Raw genomic sequence first — 21,323 nt, 5'->3', positions numbered from 1 at the left:
ACCCACAGCCGCCCCGGCTCACTGATGAAGACAGATGGATTGGGCCACAGCCCCGACGCAGGAAACACACCCCCGAGTCGGCAGATTAGAGCCAAGCTTCCGATAGAGCCCTGATAACCCGCTGAGGGAGAGACAGCAGACTGAGCAGAGGACTAATGCTTGGTACACAGACGCCTCTTCACATGAACTTTTGAACCAAGGAATGATATGGAATAAGGTCAGCTGAATGTTAATGATCGAATGAAATGGCACAATGACAAATGCAGTCAATGACGTCAGAAATTTTAGAAGGATTGTGAAAGTTACCAACAGGTAAATAAACATCATCCCACATATCCTGTAAACATTGGACAGAGACTCAGTGCATTAAAATGACTTTTCACTGGCAAAATTACTTTGAATTGAACATTATGACCTACATCCATGTATTTTTGGCTTCACACATGTGACATAAAATCTAGTCTGACATCCTAGAAGTTTTCTGGCATACTATATAGCACAGAAATATGGAAATTAAAATGCATCCCATGTTCGGTGTGGTGTTCATTTTAATATCCATCTAACTGAATGGATGGATGCAACATTAGCTTCAAAGGCTACATTTTACTAAGGTTGAAAGGACTTACTGCGATGATATAGACTGCATCTTCTGCCACTTAACACAGAAAAGTCATAATCTATACAACTTTCATTGTGAGACGCTGTTAAAAAAAAAAGGTGCTTTCCCTCGGATTACTGTTTGGGGAGATGCAATTTGTTTTGCCTGTAGGCTTCTGCATCTTAATACCAAGCTCAACTGTCACCTCTCTCAGATAAATTTATGTTAATTTGTGCTAAAGTTCATGATATAAGTAGCTTATAGTGCTAGAACTGACAGCTCAAAAAGCGCATTGTTTATCTATGCGCTTTTCTTCCCCATTACCACTGTCTTCACTGCTACTTCTGCTCCGTGTCAACCAAGCTTTGCGCTGCTTGCCAAATACATTGAATACTACTGAAAATGTCACATGTATCTATGTAAAATCATACAAGGCCAGTCAACACAATATATCACTTTATGAATCTGCTCAGAAAAATAACACAAGAGAAGGTAGCTTGTGACAGTGAAACGGACATCATTTCAATAATATACATGCACAACTCCTTATGCATTGAGGCAACATGTGAGTGAGCATTCAGTGCCGCATCACTGACCATGAAACCAGTGAACCTTGAGACAGCCACATCGAGTAGAATGAAAGATATGGAAATAAGATATTAATACTCAGCAACACAGACACAGCACATTGAGCTTTCACATACAATATGTACAAACATGTCTTTTTTTAAAAGCGCTTCTAGCGAAAACATGGCACAATTCCCAGTCACTGTGCTGAGACTAACTGATTGAGAAGACCTGAGCTGGTGAAATCTGCAGTAGTCCCGGGGGGATGGTTTATTGATTGGTAAAGCCCCTGCTAGGTGTGTTACAGTTGGCTCAGGCACACCTCTGATTGACTTAGTGTGATGAGAGCATAATTAAGACTGCAGCACATTAACAGATGGCTGCAGTATCACACTGAGGGTGAGTGAGAGATTAGATGCATGGAGTGCATATTATAGGGTACTGGACTTCTCTATCAGAGTTTAGAGTATCTGTTGATGCTTGCTGAAGTTGCTTGGCACATATGGAAGCTTTTTTTTTTTTAAGATAGTGTTGCAATCAACATTTCTGATTGTTTATTAATAGAAAGAGATTTCATAAAGAATGGGTATTTAAAGTCAGTACTGTTCTGTAAAGTAAAACATGCACCCATACAGCAATATATTTGGAGTAGGCGTCAGCAGATCCTATTATTTAACCAATATTCAGCATTCTGAATTAAAGAAATTCTTTTAAAAATGTGCTACTTTGGCTCTGATGCAGCTACTTGTCTCTCTCTTCTATCTGTGATGTCCAGTAATGTCATCTGATTGGCTACACATAGTAATAGCCGATCAACACTAATGGTTAAATGTTGGAAACTCGTTTATCTTTCTGCTTTGGTGATGTCAGTTTATTTTGTGGATGATATAAATCTGAAATTATTAATGATAATAATAATAATAATAATAATCATCTTTATTCATAGTGCACTTTTCAAAATCCAGGGTACAAAGTGTTTCACAACATGGCAAAACAGAACAGACAAGCCATAAAATCTCTAGAATTTAAAAGACAGCATGGTATAAAAGCAAAAGGAAGTGGAAAAATGTCTGAAAAAATACACAAGACAACTCAAAGTAAGTAAAAATTCAATGAAAAATCAGGAAGGGCTCTCCAATAAAAGTATAGTTTGAGAAGAGACTCAAGAGATCACTGACTTAACTAGGCTGATTTCAGCTGGGCTCTAAAATTACACTTTGTCCCTTTAATCTGAAAATCTAATTTCAGCAAAAGTGCAAAAATCAGGTTTAGAGCTCCTTTAGCACTGTGCCTCTGATCTAATCACATCCACATTTCTTTCACTTTTTCTGCTGCAACTCAAAAGCCATGCTCATCAAGTTAGATTGCAGAGTAAAGGAGAAGAAAAGGATGATAAATCTAAGGACAAAATCATGTTTTGCACTGATACAATGTATTGCATTTAATATATAACCACTTGAAACTGTAAAATTGTGTATTTTTTAAGAGGTACTATGAACAATTAAGTTATGGTAGCAAACATTGGCAAGTTTTGAAATAACAGTCTAGGGATTTCAGTACATCTGACTTAAATCAGTGGTTTTATTTTTACTTGTTAACTAAATCTAGACATTCATTTATGCTACGAGTTGAAGCAATTCAATAAAGTTGGTTAAACAAATCTTTTAGCAGTGAAGGTCTCTTTCAATCAAATCTATGTCAACATTAAAAAACGACTTTTCAACTAGTTTTTGTGCCATTCTAAAACTGACAATTTTACTGCAAATGTATATGGGCTGCAAGTATCGGTTGTTGTGCCTTGATTAGTCATAATTGATATTGAGGCAATATTGGTCGACCATGAATTTGTGAAGGCCAAACACCATATCAACACTGACGCCTCATAAATATTTAATATTCTTTTTTACAATTTCAAATTACTAACATATTGTTGTTCTGTAGTGCAGTGCTGAGTTTCTGTGTCCCAACTTCCCCCACTCTCTCTTTCTTTCTCACAAACACATTGACAACAGACCCATCTGTGAACAGTTCCACCTCTCCACACACACACTGAATCAAAACATGATCATGCACTGGAGCAAGGACTGTTGTTGGTTTTTTTTACCCCCTCAGAGATAACGGCTGGCTGATTTCCTGGATAGAATCAATCCAGAGTTCACAGATGGTGAGTATCATGAACACTTCTACACAAACTTGTCCAAAACTGATGCATCCAAGTTAACTTTTGTAACTTAGTCTATCTATGTTCTTGACACAGTGCTGACACTCAAGTCTCCAAATAAATTATTAGCAAGCATGTAAGAAGCCTCTGGGTGTAGGCTGACATTAGAATTCATCTAGGTTGTCAAGTTAGCATGCTGTGCATAGCTGCTAGTCAATATCAACTGCTCATGCAAGTGGAAAACATTGGTGTTGGTTGTTTGCCCCCTTGGTCGAGGTGAACATTGAAAAAATTTTTAAAAGACTCATCCTGAAAAGGATTATTTGACACAAAGTGAAGTAATGGCGCACTGTATTTACGCCACTCAGCCTCTACATTGAAGTCACCTTTCTGATATGTAGGTACTACTTGAGTCCCCAAAACAGCTCCTGCCTATTGGGACATTGACACAAGGCCTCTGGGAGAGTCCTAGAGTGTTTGGCACTAGGACTTTGGCACCGGATCCTTTGGGTCCTGTGGGTTTTGGGTTGGGGCCTCTGTGGATCTGGTTTCTCAGTGCCTTGGGCTCTATAGTATACTTCAGATAATTCCTGAGCAGATTTTGTCTGTTCTGCTGGGGGAAGCTGCTGCCACCTTCAGGGAGTACCACTGTCATTAGGGGCTAAATGGTGTCCAGCAATAGCTGGGTGTTAAAGTAGTAGCAGTGTTTCCTCTACATTCATTCAGCAGCAGCGGGCCGCCATTCCTAAATCCTAGCCGGCACTCCTTCAAATTTCTCTCTTTTTTTTTTTGTTATTGTCACAAATACACCACCGCCACATGTCTCCACCTTCACAGCCAAGTTCTGCACTGTGTCGGGTACTCGCGAGTACTAAGGTAAACTACAGATAACTATCTTGCTCAGTATCTACTGTTTCATACGTCGGGTTAATACAACGTTGATGTCGCGAGAGCGCGGCCTTGAAAGGACATCACATCAAGCAACGAGGCAGCACGTCAGAGAGTCCGAGGAGTGTCGTCTTGGAAAATAGGGCAGCGACTTACCGGTGAAAAGTTATTAGCTTACGATAACTCATATTTTACAAGTTAAATAGACATTAACAAAATATTGATGTCCAGCTAATGTTACGTAACATATCGGTAGCTTCAGTTAATTGGGCCCGGTGCCAACTCAGTGTCGCTAACGTGAGTAAACTATTGATAGCATTAAGTTAATATCTACACGGCATGATGTAACGGCAGACTGCATTTTCAGATGAGCTTGTTCAAATATCTATTTATTTATTTATTTTTACATTCAGCCTTTAAAAAGCCATTTTCAACTAGCCATTCAATAAATAAGTTGTACAAGTAAAATCTGCAGTCAAATGTCATTTGTTTACGTGTCACGGCTCCAGGAGAACCTGCTGCCGCTGCTGTAAAAAAATCCTAGAGTAAACACTGAGGAGGAATTACAGAATGGGCTGGCTAAATGAGACTAGTGTTAGAGTAACATCCACATGAATGCCAGGACGCAAGGCTTCTGAAGAGAACGTTGTACTGTAACAAGATGATCTGTTATTTAATTTGTAAATGGTTTTAATACTGTGATGATTGGTGTAATTACTTGCTTGACGCAAATGGTGTCAAAAAACGGAGTGGGATTTACGCTTAGTTATAGGTCACAAAGTACTAGAAATGAAAACATCTGCAGTAGATATGGTATATATGGTATTCTTAAATGATTTCAGTGCAGCCCTTCTTCAAAAGTTTGGTACCAGAAACTTCACTATGGGTAAAGGTGAGTCCAACAATATCCAGCTGGTACCAATCCACCTCTTGCAAAGGTGGTGTTCCATGTCCCTAGAGCCAGTCTGCAGTACTTGGGTCAGCACACTCCAGTCCCTGCCCTCGCCTGCCACCCAGCTTGTACCATACATGACCCCTATCCCCATCCCTGCAGGTGGTGGAACAACTGGTCAGTGACTCCATGTCACGTCTATGGGCTGTGCATGCCCCAAGTCAAAGAGTTTAAGTATCTCACAATCTTGTTCATGAGTGATGAGAAAATAGAGTAAGAGACGGACATACAGGTTGGGGAATCCATAAGGCAGGAAGTGTACGGGACTACTGTGGTGAAGAGGGAGCTCAGTGGAATGAGGAACCTCAAGATTTATAGTCTGAATCATCTATATTAATGAACTGTGTACAGTGACCAAAAAAACAAGGATGTCCATACAAATGAGGTTCTTCAATAGGATAGCTGGGCCTTAAGAAGAGGGTGAAGAGCTCGGACATCCAGGGAGAGTTTAAAATACAGACACTCATTTACATCAAAAAGAGCCAGCTAAGGTGGTTTGGGCACCTGATTTGGATGCCTCCTGGGCACCTTCCCTTGGAGGTTTTCCAGACATGTCCCACTGTGAGGAGACCCTTGGGTAGACCCAGAACTCCATTAGAGGGCTTACAAACCTCATCAGTCCTGGGAACGCATTGCAATTCCCCAGGAGGAACTTGAAAGCATTGCAGGGGGAGATAGATTTTGAATGTCCTGCTTAACCTGCTGCCACAGAGACCCAACTCTTGATAAGTAGAAGAAAGTGGAAAGATGAATGGATTCAATAATAATTTAATTAAGAATAGGGCTGCCACCTTCCACATGTACAGTATCCTCCCATAAGCCAAAAAAACAAACAAAAACAATCTAACAGGGCCTCAAGTAAAGTAGTCAAGTGCAACAAAGCCAGTCAGCTATGAGTAATGGCAGTGGGTTTTTTTTTTGATTTGCTTATATGAAATTTGAGGTTTTCAGACATTTGCAATCATTAATATAAGTAAGTAAGACTGTATTGGGTAAATCCCTGAAACTTGAGCAACAGTTTAATTGCTCCTGAATGCAACTATTATTTTTAAAGAAGAATCGCATGTTTCATGCTATGTTCTCTTTCAAAGGTAAAATGCTTTAACATCACGTCTGTAGTTTTCTTATACATATACAGAGCTACATGTCCTAAATGGCTACATCAAAGTGCCATCACTTAAGGCATTGTAGTCTAATGTTTACAACAGGAAAACCAAACAATGTCTGAGGATTAAGATTCAACTAATTTCTGAAACTTCACTGAACAAGAGACAGCGCAGGTCTGTTCATTGTGTTTACCTCGACTTTCCAGGTTCACCCCAGTCATCACTCTGCTTGCCTTTTGTTTAGTTTTGCCCCATCCAAATAGGATAAAAAGTTAATCGAGAAGAGGAACCTCAGGGAGCAGATGAGAAAACAGTAGTCACGATTCAAGCCACATACAATTTGATGACATGACCAGAAAAATCAATAGGAATTCATTGTGAGAAACCCCCTCAGAGCTTCACTGGCAGAACAAAAAAACAATTCAGTGCTGTCGAGCTGAAGCGGTAATAGCCCAGTAAAGTCATTCTCCTGGAGGAATCAAACCGTGCGTGCTCAAGCAGTGCATTATCCTTCCCGTGGCTGACCCGCCACCGCCGGCACCCCTTCATCACATACCCGGACACCAAATTCTGACAGTCGTCTTTCGAAACACCAATTACAATTTGAGGGCAGCTGAAAACAAGTGGCAAGATGAAAAGTTTGCAGAAAGGCACAGAAGCCAAAGTGTCTCGCTCTTTAGGCAGCCAGTTAGTTGCTTTTGTTGAACTCTGCAGGGAAGTCATAACCGCTTTGTAAAGTTGAGTGATGCAAGCAGCTGCTACTAGTTTTCCAAATGCAAGATGCCAAACTCTGCTATAAGTCTTTATATATTCCTGATGGACACAACTGTCCAAAGCATGAATGTTGCTCATAATTATGGAGCAAACATATTGTATTTAAAAACAAACAAGCAAAAAAACACCACTGGCAATTATTACAATGACTCCTACAAAATGTACATGACAAGAGTTGTTGTTTTGAAATTTGACCCCTCTGGACCTGATTTTTGGCACCAATGCAATATCAAATTATGCTGTATTATTTTGTCATGCTGCTATTGTCTGTTGTCTTTCTGAGTGCTGCTTTTTCTTGTCAATGTTCCAAAAAACAAGATAGTGGTACAAAGTTTAGCAAGCAAGGATGCAATGCCCATCAAACATTACACTTTGCAAGATTTAATAGCTTAATATAAAATGTTTTCAGAAAACTTTGCTAAGTATTAGTAGTTTCTGTATAAATTCTCTCCTCATTTGACCTCCAATTAGTTATGTCAAATTATATCATGAAATTAGCAAGACTTTTAGGCCCAAGCAATTATAACCAAAAAGTATTTAGAGTGAACATTTTATATTTCGCCCTGATTTGCCACATACTTCATGATGAGCAAAACAGAGAAAAAAATGTGTTGGTTGTAAAATATGTCCATTTTGCATTTTGTTTAATATTCACACTTGACTTTCCCCTTTGTGAAGAGGTTTAATGGAAATTTGGATTTCTTTTGAAGTTGTACAACTGACTTGAGATGAGGGGTTTTTTTTGTCTGTTTTTTTTATCACGCTGGAGCTCCAGCTGCTAATTTACAACTACAGTGTTGCACTTTAATTAATAAACCTAAGTTTACATTTTGTACTGTGTTGCATTATACAATGACATACAGTCTGTAGAAACGAATAAAAATCAGGTGATGGACTAACTGAGAAAAGTAGTCATTAGTGGCAGACCTATTCAGTATTATTGCTGCACCATTTCCCAGAGATTTTATGATAGATGTGGCAAAGTCACTTGATGTTACTACCAAATCAACCTGGTTTTAAAATTAATATACACTAAGTATTTGAAAAAATGTGAATTGCTTCTGAAAGTAATGTGTACATGAGCATCCAGGTGGTCACAGCAGCGGTATGTGGACTCATTACTTGATAGGCTTCAGGTTTTTTAGCGCCGCACTTCTTCTTTTCCTTGACATAAACAAGCTGAATTAGGATAGAATAAACTGATACATTCTGAGGAACCAACACCAAGATCACTGAGACGACTGTTTTCATAATAAAGGTAAACCTTTTCATGTCCTGCTTTGAAACTGTGCCCCAGAAAGACTAAACTGGAGCAGCGAAATTGACTTCTTCCTGTCCTTTCTATGTCATCCTCCCAGCCCTAATGTTAACTCTGGGGCTGACTTTTAACTCAACAGAAAACCCGTATTGAGACAACGCTTCAAAATCTCACCTGACCTTATGTTTATTCATGTGTGTAGGAGAAACAAGAAAGGCCTCTTTGCAGCTGAACTAGCCAGGCAGAACGAAGTCGATCGCCCAAGAGAGGGGAAACGGAGACAGTCAAACATTTAATTTAATATACGCCCCACAGAGAATGAGAGCGGGTGACAGGAAGAGGTGAGATGAGGGCAAAAGAGTACCTCTTAACATGGCTGGCCTGATGCGAGTCCTGATGCAGCTGCCCTCTGGTCCTGCCGTGCAGACTACTGAACCACAAGGGCTGGAGTGAAAGCGAGGATCGAGAACCCTTGGTGGGCACGAAAGCTCAGTCAACAGGGTCGCCATTTGCTGACCTTTGGAGGATGACTCACTGGAAAGGATAGGGGCATATGGTAATGAGGGAACTGGAGTTGAGTGGTTCTTCTGTTGGATAAAAGAATCTCAAGAGGCAGGAGGCAGTAGTGTAACTACAGCTTAAAAAAAACCTAAATATATTCAATTATTTTTGGCAAAATGCTTCACAGGTAAACTTTTCCACAAACATAAACCTTTACAGCGTCCAGCTTACACAATTATCCCAAACTCTGTCCACATTTCCTGGAATCTCATGTGAATTTTCAATCAGTTTCAGGCAGAGGCTGTGAATAGAAACGATTCTGTATTCTGTAATCTTTTTTTCCCCCACATTTCCCAAATTTCTTCATTAATCTTCACTAGAATTTCAAATAAAGTCCACAGTGTTTGAAGAGTGTTTGGTTGCACAGCGTGAGTTTAAACTGGCTGCAAGATTAAAGAGATTCATTTAATCACTTACTGCCTGATGAAAACATGGCTTCTTCGTACATCTTCAAAATGTTTTGGACTGCTTAGCTAAGAAGAAAAACAGCCACATTTTTTGGTTACCACAGGTGCATGTTTGTATTTTTGAAATAGTAATAATACAGAATAAAAGATTAAACAAGTTCAAGCCCATACTGAAATGTGCATTTTCACTAATTGTGGGGTTAAAATGTGAAAAACCATTTGGATTTTTTTGTTCTTTATATAAACACGTACACAAGCTGTAATAAAAATGAGCTACTAAGCTACTGTGAGGTGCCTAAATGTGGACCGACATCCACTTTGGATAGTAAAAGAACTCTGTTGCCTTAACTTCATATGAGGGATACAATAATGCTACATTACAATGAGCTATTAGAAATGCTAATTTGTAAACTCTAAACTTGGAAGGTTTTGGCTCACTGTCTTCAGGGCTTTACTCGGTTCACGCATGCTGAACATTTCACCGTTTATTCTACATTTGCTGTTTCAGTGCGCACCAGATCAAAAACTACTAGTACATTCTTTAATCCATGACAGATGCAAAAAAAGAAGTGATGACGACAGTTGGTATAAAACCTTACATATTTGTGTAATTCATTAGTCAAACACTTGAAAGAAATATATGTTTATCTGAATCTAGAGAATCCTTTTTATCAAATGTTTCTATTTATTTTTATGTTACCATTAAAGACTATTGCATTGCAGACAATGAGGGCTATTACTGACAGCTTTGTTATACTATTATTCAATTATGTGTCAGTAGAAGGTTTCTAAATGCTTCCTATCAGAGCTACAGGGCCTGTTGTTTTTAAAGCCAGATCACTACATTAATTAAAATTCTAGTTTTTAATAGAACTTAATGCAGAAAAAGATACTTCATATAATTAAGAAATAGTACCATCACGTAGTTTATTGAGCAGAGCAAATCTGACAGTGTTTACACTACTCTCAGCACAGTCTGCAGCACATGTAGCAGGGCACATGTCATAAGTGGTGCAGAGTAAAGCAGTGTCTTCACCATAATTTGCCAAGTAGTTTGCGAAATCCATTGCTGGGAAATGAATAAACCATCATCAATTTCTACTTTCAATATAATTCTGGCATACTGGCTATGTGCATATATAAAGAATAAAGGCCCAAACATATATATTGATAGATGACTTTCTTACTTCCACCAAATTGGTATCAGAGTTGGCCACAAAAATCTGTTTTTGTGTTGTATGTTGAGGTAACAAAATTACGGTTTTGATGGTTGCTTCATTTTGTACGTATTTCATAATTTGCTTTCTCTTTGTTATTTTTTTTTCCTGTGTCTCTGGGGATTATGTTGTCATATCTAGTCTAAACTTATTTCTTATACATCATGAGGAGGCTTTATGTTTAAAAGATTTCCTTTGCAGTCGAGCTAAATCTCCTATAAAGTGTGATAACTGAAGCATTTCATTCAATCAAGCAGTTTTTTTTTCCTATATCGTTGGCACAATAGTTGAACTCTACACCACACTTTCCTGCAGTGGTTTAAAAAAAAAAAAAAAAAAACTGCACAAAACTGCAGTAACGTATACAGTATGTCTCTTGCAAGCATACACAATTTTACACACACACACACACACACACACACACACACACACACACACACACACACACACACACACACAAACACACACACAAACGCACACACAAACAAACACACACACAAACACACACAAACACACACACACACACACTTGCTTTTCTCTGATATCTTTTTTTTCGTACTCCTCTTCAGCATTCAAAGCATTTGAAACTAGCAGTCAACTCCCCATTCAGCTGAGGCAATAGTCCTCCTATGAGGACAGCACAAGTCAAAAAATTAAACTTCACTCATCTTGCCATTAAAAACAACCTGGAGTATTTGAAGCTGTCAGGTGAAAATCCCCCATAAGCGGCTGAACACAACAGAGCAGATATAGGAGTGGAGCAGAAAGATAAAACACGCCATCTATTCTTGCAAGCTCCTCTTTGAAATTTCCCTTCAGTGTGCCTCTGAGATGGAGGTTCTTTGCTCCCTGCAGAGCTACTCCAGCTCTTCTTCTCCCTGGAGAGATTTGCAGAGCGAGACAAACACCTTGGGTTTCTCTGCGGCTGTGTGTTCTCCAAAATTCGCTTCAGGCAACTTTAAATTAATACCTTGCACTGCCTTTCCCCTGATAATTATGTATCATCGCCCATGAATGCTATAAACGGGTGATGTTTAGTGCTTGTATAATAGGGCTAAACTGCAGCAAAAAAAAAGTAAAAAAAAAACAACTCATCCTGGATATAAGCATCTTTTAGAAATGAGCTGAACATCTTCACAATTACAGGGAGCTCTGCAGGTTCATAATATTTACATGCTATTACGACTCTGTGCCTTCCGGCTACGCTTCCTTTTGTTGTAAGGAAGCTATCTGTGTCCATGCAAAGTGTCAATGTCTGGGATCAGCAGAAATTTGCTGCCTGCTTAACTCTCTCCTGTCCTTTAACCGGGACAGGCTTTGTTCACTGTTACTACAAGCAGAAAGCTGCTCTGCTCTCAATAAAGGGCAGATTGACAAGCCCGTGGAGGTTTGTAACCCACAACAATCCACCCGGGCATGCTGAATGGTGCAGGCATGTCTCTCTCGGTGCTGTGCTATGCGCCCTCTGTTGCAAGGAGACTTTGCGATTAGCTGGAAATCCATTCCTGACATAATAATTGCTGTCAAATTAGAGGCAACCACCAACAATTATGATGAGTGCTGACAGGTGAAGTGTGCTCATCTCCCAATCAACACACACACAGTATGTTTATAGGCGAGGGAGGGGGGGAATTTGCAATTGTTCAAGGTCCCTCGGTCAAGCAGCGCAGCTCCATCAACACACAACTGTTGTGCTGATTATAGAGCGAGAGCAGTCTTCAGTTCAACCCTGGTGGTGGGGTAATTAGATGCTGTGTGGTGAACAGGGCTTCTTGCTCCCTTGTGATAGTGTGTCTTCTGTTAGCATACATCAGGAACTCATCTGCAGCCTCTGAACCACTTGTGCCAGAGGTACTCTTCTACCAGCTTTAACGCTCATGTGCGGTGGCGGATTCCCAAACATGAGAAATTGATGCAGAGAATCAGAGATTGAGCTGATGACATATTTATGTAGAGTAGATCTTAGCATCAACCATTTTGAAGTGTGGACATGAAACTTTAAGTATTTCATTCTCTGCAGTGCTTTTCCGTTGTCAATCACGATTAGATAATTCAGTGATATTGATATTTCAGAGACTGATGCAGAAGCAAATGTACGAGTTCTGATCCCAGAGCAGGATTGTAGCTACGTGATGGTAAATTAGTCAATGCACAGCTACGTATGAGAGCCAAAATAACTCAGCAATTAATAATTTTACAATTTATTTTGAAATTTATTTGTACAGCAGCTCTGGACACTCACATTTTATTTTAACAAGACTAAGAGGCTAGCAGCTGTCTGAGAGTGCTACTTAGGATGCTGAATGCTAACTTTAGCTTGCTGACATGCTAACAGCTAGTGTTTAGCAGGTTTATTTTATGAGTCATTACCTTAGTTTAGCATGCTCACATTTAGAAAAAGAAAAGCACTCAGAGAGCGCAGTGCTCCGCCAAGACGGTTCACTCCCTGACCTTGCGCTGAGCACAGGCGTGTGTTATGCATGTGTACGTTATGTACAGATACCAAATCGCCTGGCCTAAATATGTAGCGGGAATTGATGGGACTCCGAAACATCGCCACTATATAATCAGTTGTTTCTTGTATCATTTCCGATAAGTCAGCAGCGGTGGATTTGTGGTAGGATCGCAATCATGTGGTCGTCAGCAGGCAACTGAGGTAGCGTTCGCTTGTTGTCATAGTTACAGTGACGCAGTGCCGCTATCTCAATGGGAAATCCCTAACAAATCCATGGATCCAGATTGTAAGCTGCATCACTGCCAAAATCTAATAAGGTGGTCCTTGTCATTTCTGACCTTCTCTGAAAATTTCATCCAAATTGATTAGTCCGTTTGAGTAATGTTATGCGCAGACAGAAGGAAGGAAGGATTCACGTACGCTGATCATCACATAACTCTGCCGCAATAAACACAAAGTAAAACAAAGGGGGGAAAAAAATTAACGAAAACACAATAAAACATTTTTAAAAATTAACTACATTCCCGTCAAATGTTTAATCATTTGAAGGACACTAGTCTAGATCTTCTCACAGGGTGTACTACAAAGTAAGTCTGACATATCCAGGGTTTTTTTGTTTTTTTTTTTTGCATAAGCTGGCTTGATAAACTCTAAAACCCCAAGCTGAGATTATGGATAACACGATGATAGTTATCAACTTTCTTTGATAATTTAGAAGACTGCACAAAGAAGCAGGATTTGGGATTAGCAAGAAAATTCGAGGTTTAAACTTGGATTTTCAGGTCTATGATGGTGGTTCTTTTTTTTTTTACCAGAGACCATCAAACCTTTTTTCTGAACTTGGTTCTACTGACCAACTGTTCTCTTGGAAAATAGTATCAACATTCCTGGAAGACTGGTGGGCAGATAATTAGAGGGAAAGCTAAGAGTTTTAAGAGGTGCAACCGATTCCAAAGCCTTTTTACTGTTTTATATGACTTTGGAGAGTGCTATAATCCTAAAACAGACACTGATTAAAACACTAAAGCCTTACAGCCTACTTGTTGACCTTGTAAGATCTGCAGTGAGCCTACTTACCAGTTTGAATTATGTTTTTATTCTTCTTCAGTCTTTATTTGCTCCAAAAACCATTTAACATCCACACAGTCCGCTTTCCATACTGGCTTTGGCTGCAGTACCTGTGCCGTTTTCAACTTGTATTATAATTTTAAACTGCTCATTTTTGTTTAGACTTACAGTTTGTTCCTTTACTTTCTTTACTGAGGTAAAGAATTAATAACAGGTTATGTGCAACCGCTTAGCATAACTGCAGTTGTTAGGTTTAGTGAAGCTACACAACGAAACGATATGCTGAGAACGTTGATCTTGCTTTGAGCTCCAGGTCCAGGTTGACCTCTGATGCGCTATTTGATTCTTCTTCTGCACAAAATGCACTGATGGCTGAAGTTTCACGATATCCGAGAATGTATTAAAGATAAAGACCTGAAATTCTCATCACGTTATTGATTCAGAATCTGCAAAATTGGACAAGTATATCAAAAAGTCTCAGATTACAGATGAGTTAAAACACAAAAATAAGTAAAGCTGTGAAAACTTAAGCTCTCTGGGACAACTTATCATACTTGCTCAATCAGTTATGAAAGTTCAATGAAATCTTTCAGATTTATGATCAAGTATTGTATGTGTTTTGATATATGGTGACATGCAACTACAAATTTAATGTCAGTAATGTCAGTTTGTTGATAATATGCGCTCAAGGATTGGACTTCCAATGACTCCTTCAATTTGTTTTTTCCATATTTCAACTCAGCCATAATCAGAGACTATTTAATCTCTAATTTTATATCGCAGATTCTGATTCAGTCCAATGATGAGAGTAAAAAATGGCTTTTATCTTTTAGAGTTCCAGAGATTTTGTCATTCAAACAGCCTCAAATTCCAATATGCAGAAAAACACACACAAAGTGGGTTGACAGGCAATTTCTAAAAATGTTATCTTGCCAAGTATTCGACATATCACTCTAAAATTTCAGAGATAGTATTTTAAATATGTATTTTATGACATAAAAGTTTCAAGGAAATCAGAGATGGTCGATCAAAAAAAAATGACGATTTCAGACAGAATAACCCACATCTAGTATTCTCTCAGCTGAGAATTTGTGTTATTCATAGAGTCTCTAGTCAGGAAAAGGAATGGTAAAGGGGTGGCAGTTTTTACAGTTTATTTAAATGGAAAACTCTGAGCATAACATTGTTAGCTGTTCATTTTAAATGACGGTGATTTAGCCCTTTGAAAGAAAAACTGGCTTCGGGGCCAACAAACCTGCTAATCTTGCTAGCATACCTCCCTTGCTAGCGGCTAGCATCGGTAGCCATTAAGCTAACGTCGTCCGTTTCTGTATAAACTAGAAAAGTAAGAAGCTCGGGAGGGCAGTATTCATATCTGTGTGTTTGTTTGTGTTCGGTATACAATATTTTATCCTACTACTCCACAGGTTGACATATTTTCTTTCTCCCCAGCTACAGACAGACGTAACAAATTAGGGGCTAACTCAACTGTTAGCCTGTTAGCAAACGGACAAGCTAGCTTGCCAAAAGGCTCAACTCTGTCCTTAAAACTCCAAAGGTAAAGCCCATAAGCATTTATTTTATGGATAACAAAGAAAAAATGGCTCTTACATGATGAGTGGGTCACTCCCTTTAGACGGTCCCAAGGAATTTCCAGAAGAATTAGATCACTGGAGCAGAACAGAGGACACCGAGGTGTTTCAACTTAGCAGTTTTGAATACAGTGCCAGGGCAAAACTCCTTCCCAGGGACTGTGCTTTCAAGTGAGGCAATTTAATCCGATATTTCTTCTTTTTTTTCCTTTTACAGAAGACTTTTTGAGATGTGCCAGAGTGAGAAAAGCACAGGTGCAAATAATACGAATTCCATGTTGCTGCTCCGGCTTCAGGGTCAGGGCTCTGCACAAGCTGCTCACATCATTAATCACATCAGAAACACCTGTGCTGCTCAGAGAAGTTTCCAGAAATTTCACAATTTTCATTACAGGAAACCCATCTTGATAACTCATGTAAATTTATTTGGTTTGAAAATGTGTTTTTTTTTCTTAACTTATTGTAATGCGGACCCGTTTTTGGTTCAATAATTAAATTTTTCTTTTAGCTAAATTAATAATTTTCTATTTTCCAAATAAATATGCCTTTAAAACTATTATACTTTAACACTGTTGTCCCCCATTTTTCATCTCCTGCAAATGATGAGTTATACATGATTTAACCCTCCTGTTGTCCTCATTTACGGGCACCAAAAAATATTGTTTCCTTGTCTGAAAAAAATCCAAAAATTCAGCAAAAAAATTCCACAAATTTCTGAAAATTTGCAAAACCTTCAGGAAGAAAATTCCAATAATTCCTTAAAAAATTCCCTTAAAAGTTTTATTTAAAAAAAAAAATCCCCCAAATTTGGCAAGAAGATTCTAGTAAATATTTTCAAAAAATGAGTAAAAATCTTCCAAAAAATCCTAAAAATATCTAAAGTGATTACATATGTATCAGTAAAACTTGTAATATTTTCTTTAAGAACATTCACAAAAAAATCAACCAAAATCCAGTGAAATTCCCTGGATTTTGGTAGATGTTTTGTGAATGTTCTTAAGAAACATTTTTAACATTTCCTTTTTTCCACCAAAAAATGTTCAAAGATTTCCCAAAAATGTTGAAAATGTGAACATCAAAAGTTTCACTGTGAAAATACAACACCAGAGTTAAATAAAACATCTGAAAAAAAACTGAATACAACCCCCTTCAAAATAAAAGCACCACAGTAGCCTTACTATATATATATATATATATATATATATATATATATATATATATATATATATATATATATATATATATATATATATATATAAATAAATATTTTTATTTTATTTATTTATTTTTTTAAATTTATTTATTTATTTATTTATTTTTTAAACGAAGTGAAGGGATTCTGTCTGGTCAAAACAAACAATGGTTTATTCGTCCTACACAGTGAGCCATGAGCAGGAGGTATTGAAGTAGACTACAGTCACATTTGAACGTTACAGCTACAGATATTCCTGTTGGACTCTGAAGATATTGTGCTGCCATATTTGTGTATTTAGCCTATATGTACTCTAAGGTGGATTAGGAACATGTCATTAAATCAGATACTGTCAATCACCACAATTCACACTAGTCTTCCTCTGCGACATCATTAAAAGTGTCTTCTGCCATTTCTAAACCAGCCAGGATGTTTGGGAAGACACAAATCACACACATATATTGTTTGTTTTGACCAGGTCGGATCCCTTTACTTCCTTTTTTAAAAAAAAAAGTATTGTCAGCGGTTAAAGTGCTGTGAATGACGATTAGGACGTGGATGACTGAACGAGTTTTTACTGTTTACTGAGTGACTAGTTTAAACAACGTGGTCTCAGTTTGTTCCGATGCATTTTAGCAAATCAAGCTAATGTGCTGCGTGTTGTTCTGATGAGAGGCTGCTGAGGCTCTGAGTGTTTCTGAGAACAAACCCGAGTTAAACCTGAAGTTCTGCTCTGGATCTGTTCCACTGAACTCAGACTAACACAGAACACAGCAGTGGACGTGCTTCTATGTTGTGGGTTTTCTTGGTGAGAAATAAATAGTTTTGTGACTCGTTGTTAACCAGGCAGGTTGTGTTAAGTTGTGATTATCCCCAGTTGACATGGACGTGATTCCTGAACGATCACCAGGTGTTAAACACCTGACAGGATGACAGTGATCTATATGGATGAAGCGGAATGTTTGTCGAGCTGATCAGTAGCGCAATGAGTAAAACGGTGGTCTCATAATTTTATCGCTGGATAACGTGGATTCCAATCCTCTCACCGTACTTGGAAAATACGGCCCACACGTTTCTTTTTATTGTCTGTAGATGATATTTACATGGATTTAGACTTTGTTAAGTAGTGATGCCGACGTTTTTCGGCGAGGTCTTCTTTATCTGGTATCTTTATTTCACGTAAATCCAGGTCTGATCGTGACGAATCTGCGGACGAAACATCTGGAGACGGAAACTATCACCAGTTAATCTGATCACCAGTTAAACTGGAACACCTCCAAATGCCGAATCACACAGCACTTTAATAAAGTTATTCAAAATAAAAAAAACAAGACGACAAAATCACTTCATAATAAAAGCACCACTGTAGCCTCATATAAACTGGGACTAACTTTCACTAAAGTTCTGAGTTTCAGGCAATTTCATGCTTCTGGTAATGCAGAAATGTTTCAGCCACTCTATTTGTATTACATAGGGCAGTTTATTGAACTTGTAAATGAGTTAGGAGTCATTATGCATGACCTTAGTTTTTCTACACTCACAAAACCATAAAAGTTTGAACATTTATAATAATAATTTGCTGCTTCAACATTACATTCAAAGCTGTAAATTGTTATAGCTACATTTTGTTAAAAACACAATATTTACATTAATTGTAATACACAAATTTTTATATTTGGCATACTTACATTAATCTCATCACATAATTTACAGGTTCTCAAGTACTGATTAATGTGAATATTTAATCTCAAAAATTCACAACAAATCAAAAAGTAAATTAACCATACAAAAAATGAAACATACAAACAATACTAAAGCTACCCACCCCCACCTTCCCACCAAAAAAGTGTTGCACAGAATTTAATTAATGGATATTTTTATGCCAGAAAAAAATTGCTCTATTTTACAAAACAGTGTGAAATCTGCCCGCTACAGAACATTTACTTCACTGGGCAATGCAATAAGACATGGTTCAACCGAGCAACTATTTATAGTGCAGTCAACTCACGTCCATCTTTTTAATCAAACGGAAAGTAAATCTCAACTGTACAAATATTTGACAATGATTAGTTTGTAAATATTTCTCCCACAGAATATAAGTCCTCGTGCGTTTTAAGGTCACTGCTGACAGTGAAAACTCTGTTCCAATTACTGTTTTGTCAAATAAAGAGCTCATAACAGTACTGGTCATAATGCAGATGAGAAACTCGTGTTTGTGCTTGTCTGATCAGTAGATTAGAGATTAATGTGGATTTTTTTGGGGTAAAGTCACTTTAAAAACTTTCCTAAACATGTCTTTTCAACTGAGCATTTCCACGTTTCTTGATTCCGAGTCCCAGTTTAAAGGAAAAATGAAATAATAAAAAAAAAAACTTTACAGGACACTGTTCAGTTTCCTTTGGCACAATACTTGCTAACCCACCCCAAAAATCTGTTGTCATGTACATCATGCAGGAGGAATAGGGTGTGTTCGCATAAAACGGCAATGGCTAATGTCAAATTCCACCTCCCTTTGCCTGTGTTTTGGTCCAGACTCATGATTTCATAAATAAGTGGCTGATTTTAGAGAAAGAAGGGCATTTGAGTGGTTTGTGAAGATGGTAATTTCCCACTGAAAAGCTCTCCAGCTGTCAAATTTACATGTGGAGTTAAACTGGCCTCAAAATTGCTGTTATTACTGTGCCAAAGTTGACCAAATTTTTTATATCACTGCATAAAAATGACCAAATATGATCAGAATTTTAAAATCAGGCTAAAAATGCAGGCATTAGAGCAACTTTTAGTTTTAAATTTCATACTTTTTAGTTAGTTTGAGGTCAAGTTTTGACTTTTTTGTACCATTGCTTGTGTGCACAAGACTATGGGAACACACCCTTGTCTACTACACTTCACTGAAATGCATACTCGAGGCCTCTAGCACCTTTTTTAGCCATACAGTATACAAATAAACTGAATTGTTTAAAAAAAAAAAAAAAAAACAAAAACGTGCAAGACTCACAGATAAAAGACTCTGTTTCCAATACTTAAGGCAAAAACAATTCTCATATATACCAATATACATATATTTGAGATTATTACATCTATCAAAACTGTGTTTTTCTAGAGTATTCTGGTAAACATATGTTACGACTGACTGTGGTGACCTATTGTACGTACTAGAGCTAAAAGTGCGGAATGACCAAAGTCAATGCAATGTCCTCTAGTAAATACAAAAAGAAACTCGTCTTATCTTTTCAGTTTTGTTTTGACTGCCTGTTAAGTCTATAGGCTTGTGTCTTTTATCGGGTCAGGAATGCCGAACTGATGATCACAAAAAAAGTGAGTGCCGAGTAGAAAAGTGCAAAATACGCCAGTGTGTGTGTGTTTTTTTCCTCTCCACCTCCTTCCACAAGTAGCCAGCACCTATAGCTGGGACACCTTCCTGGGCAGGGGCCTCGGTCTGGGGACCCGAGGGTCGGCGGTTCCGTCCAGCTTCATGCTGCCTGTGCGGAGCTGGTGGGGTTTGGGCGGCAGGGCCGGGGGGTCCGTCTGCGGGGGGATGGAGAGGCTGTGGGGCAGCGGCACAGGCCTGCGGGGGTTGTTCCTCTCGTAGACGCTGTACGGAGGCGGCGTCTTGTTCTCCCGGCGGATCGGCTCGTCCGAGCTGCTGGAGATGGAGTTGGGCAGGGTGGTGGGCGGAGGCAGCGTGTGGGGCGGGTGGTCGCCGGTGGGCAGCTCGGTGCCCGAAGCTTCGGACACGCTGCAGCGGCTGAGGGAGGAGATGCCGCTGCTGTAGCTGCCAGACAGGACGGGGGAGTTGGAGACCAGGCTGGCAGACTGGCACTCGGTGGGTGACGGGGTGAAAGGTGGCACAGTGGTCTAAGGAGAGAGAAGAAGGGACAAGAAAGCTCACTTTTCATTTATGTTTACAGTACTGTTCACTGTTTTGTATGTATTGCTTGTTCTCCCTCTGTTATCCCCTCTCATCTGCACTCTCACCCCAACCGGTTGAGGCAGATAGTCGCCTTCCCTGAGCCTGGTTCTGCTTGACTTCCCCCCCCCAGCCCTAAAAATTCATTCGATAGATTTTTTTTCCCATTTTAAACCCTTAAGGTCGAGGCTGTTTTTTGAAATTTGCACTTGAAAAACTAAATGTAGTCAACAGCTGCAAAACTGTAAAGCCAAAACGAACAACCTTGGGCTCTATGAAGAGAAGAAGCTCTGATTCTCATCATCAGGCCAGTGTTGGATCTAAAAAACAACTCCAGTGACAGTAGACATTTTTACTTCTGCTTTATCAAAACTTTAAACTGGAGGTAAACAGTCGTATAACAATGAGTCAGTGACACTGAGGTTATCAAACCTGTTCAGAAAATTTTCAACTCCAACTCCACTGAATTTGAACAGAAATAAAACAATAAGTCTTTGGCAACCTTGTAAAAAGATAAATATGCCACGGTTCAGGTGCAGAGATGTCCAGGATGGAAGGAGCTATACTGGGATAGTTTGTGGTGTTTCTATCCTCAGGCTGGAAATAAAAGTCTTTTC

At 38.8% G+C, this 21,323-nt stretch overlaps 1 protein-coding gene across 5 annotated transcripts in view; it reads right to left on the bottom strand.

Annotated features, from left to right (window-relative positions):
- Positions 1-18,077: 18,077 nt before the first annotated feature.
- The window catches only part of dock4b (dedicator of cytokinesis 4b), a 135,447-nt gene continuing 132,201 nt past the window's right edge, over positions 18,078-21,323 (bottom strand). For all 5 annotated transcript variants that reach the window (XM_023262540.3, XM_023262548.3, XM_023262561.3 and 2 more), the window contains one exon: positions 18,078-20,654. In XM_023262540.3, the coding sequence (XP_023118308.2) occupies positions 20,199-20,654 (456 nt within the window). In that variant the 3' untranslated portion in view covers positions 18,078-20,198. The remainder of the gene's footprint in view (positions 20,655-21,323) is intronic.

Source organism: Amphiprion ocellaris, chromosome 21 (assembly GCF_022539595.1).
Source record: "Amphiprion ocellaris isolate individual 3 ecotype Okinawa chromosome 21, ASM2253959v1, whole genome shotgun sequence".
NCBI classification, from domain to species: domain Eukaryota; kingdom Metazoa; phylum Chordata; class Actinopteri; family Pomacentridae; genus Amphiprion; species Amphiprion ocellaris.
This window is presented reverse-complemented; position numbering and strand designations above follow the sequence as displayed.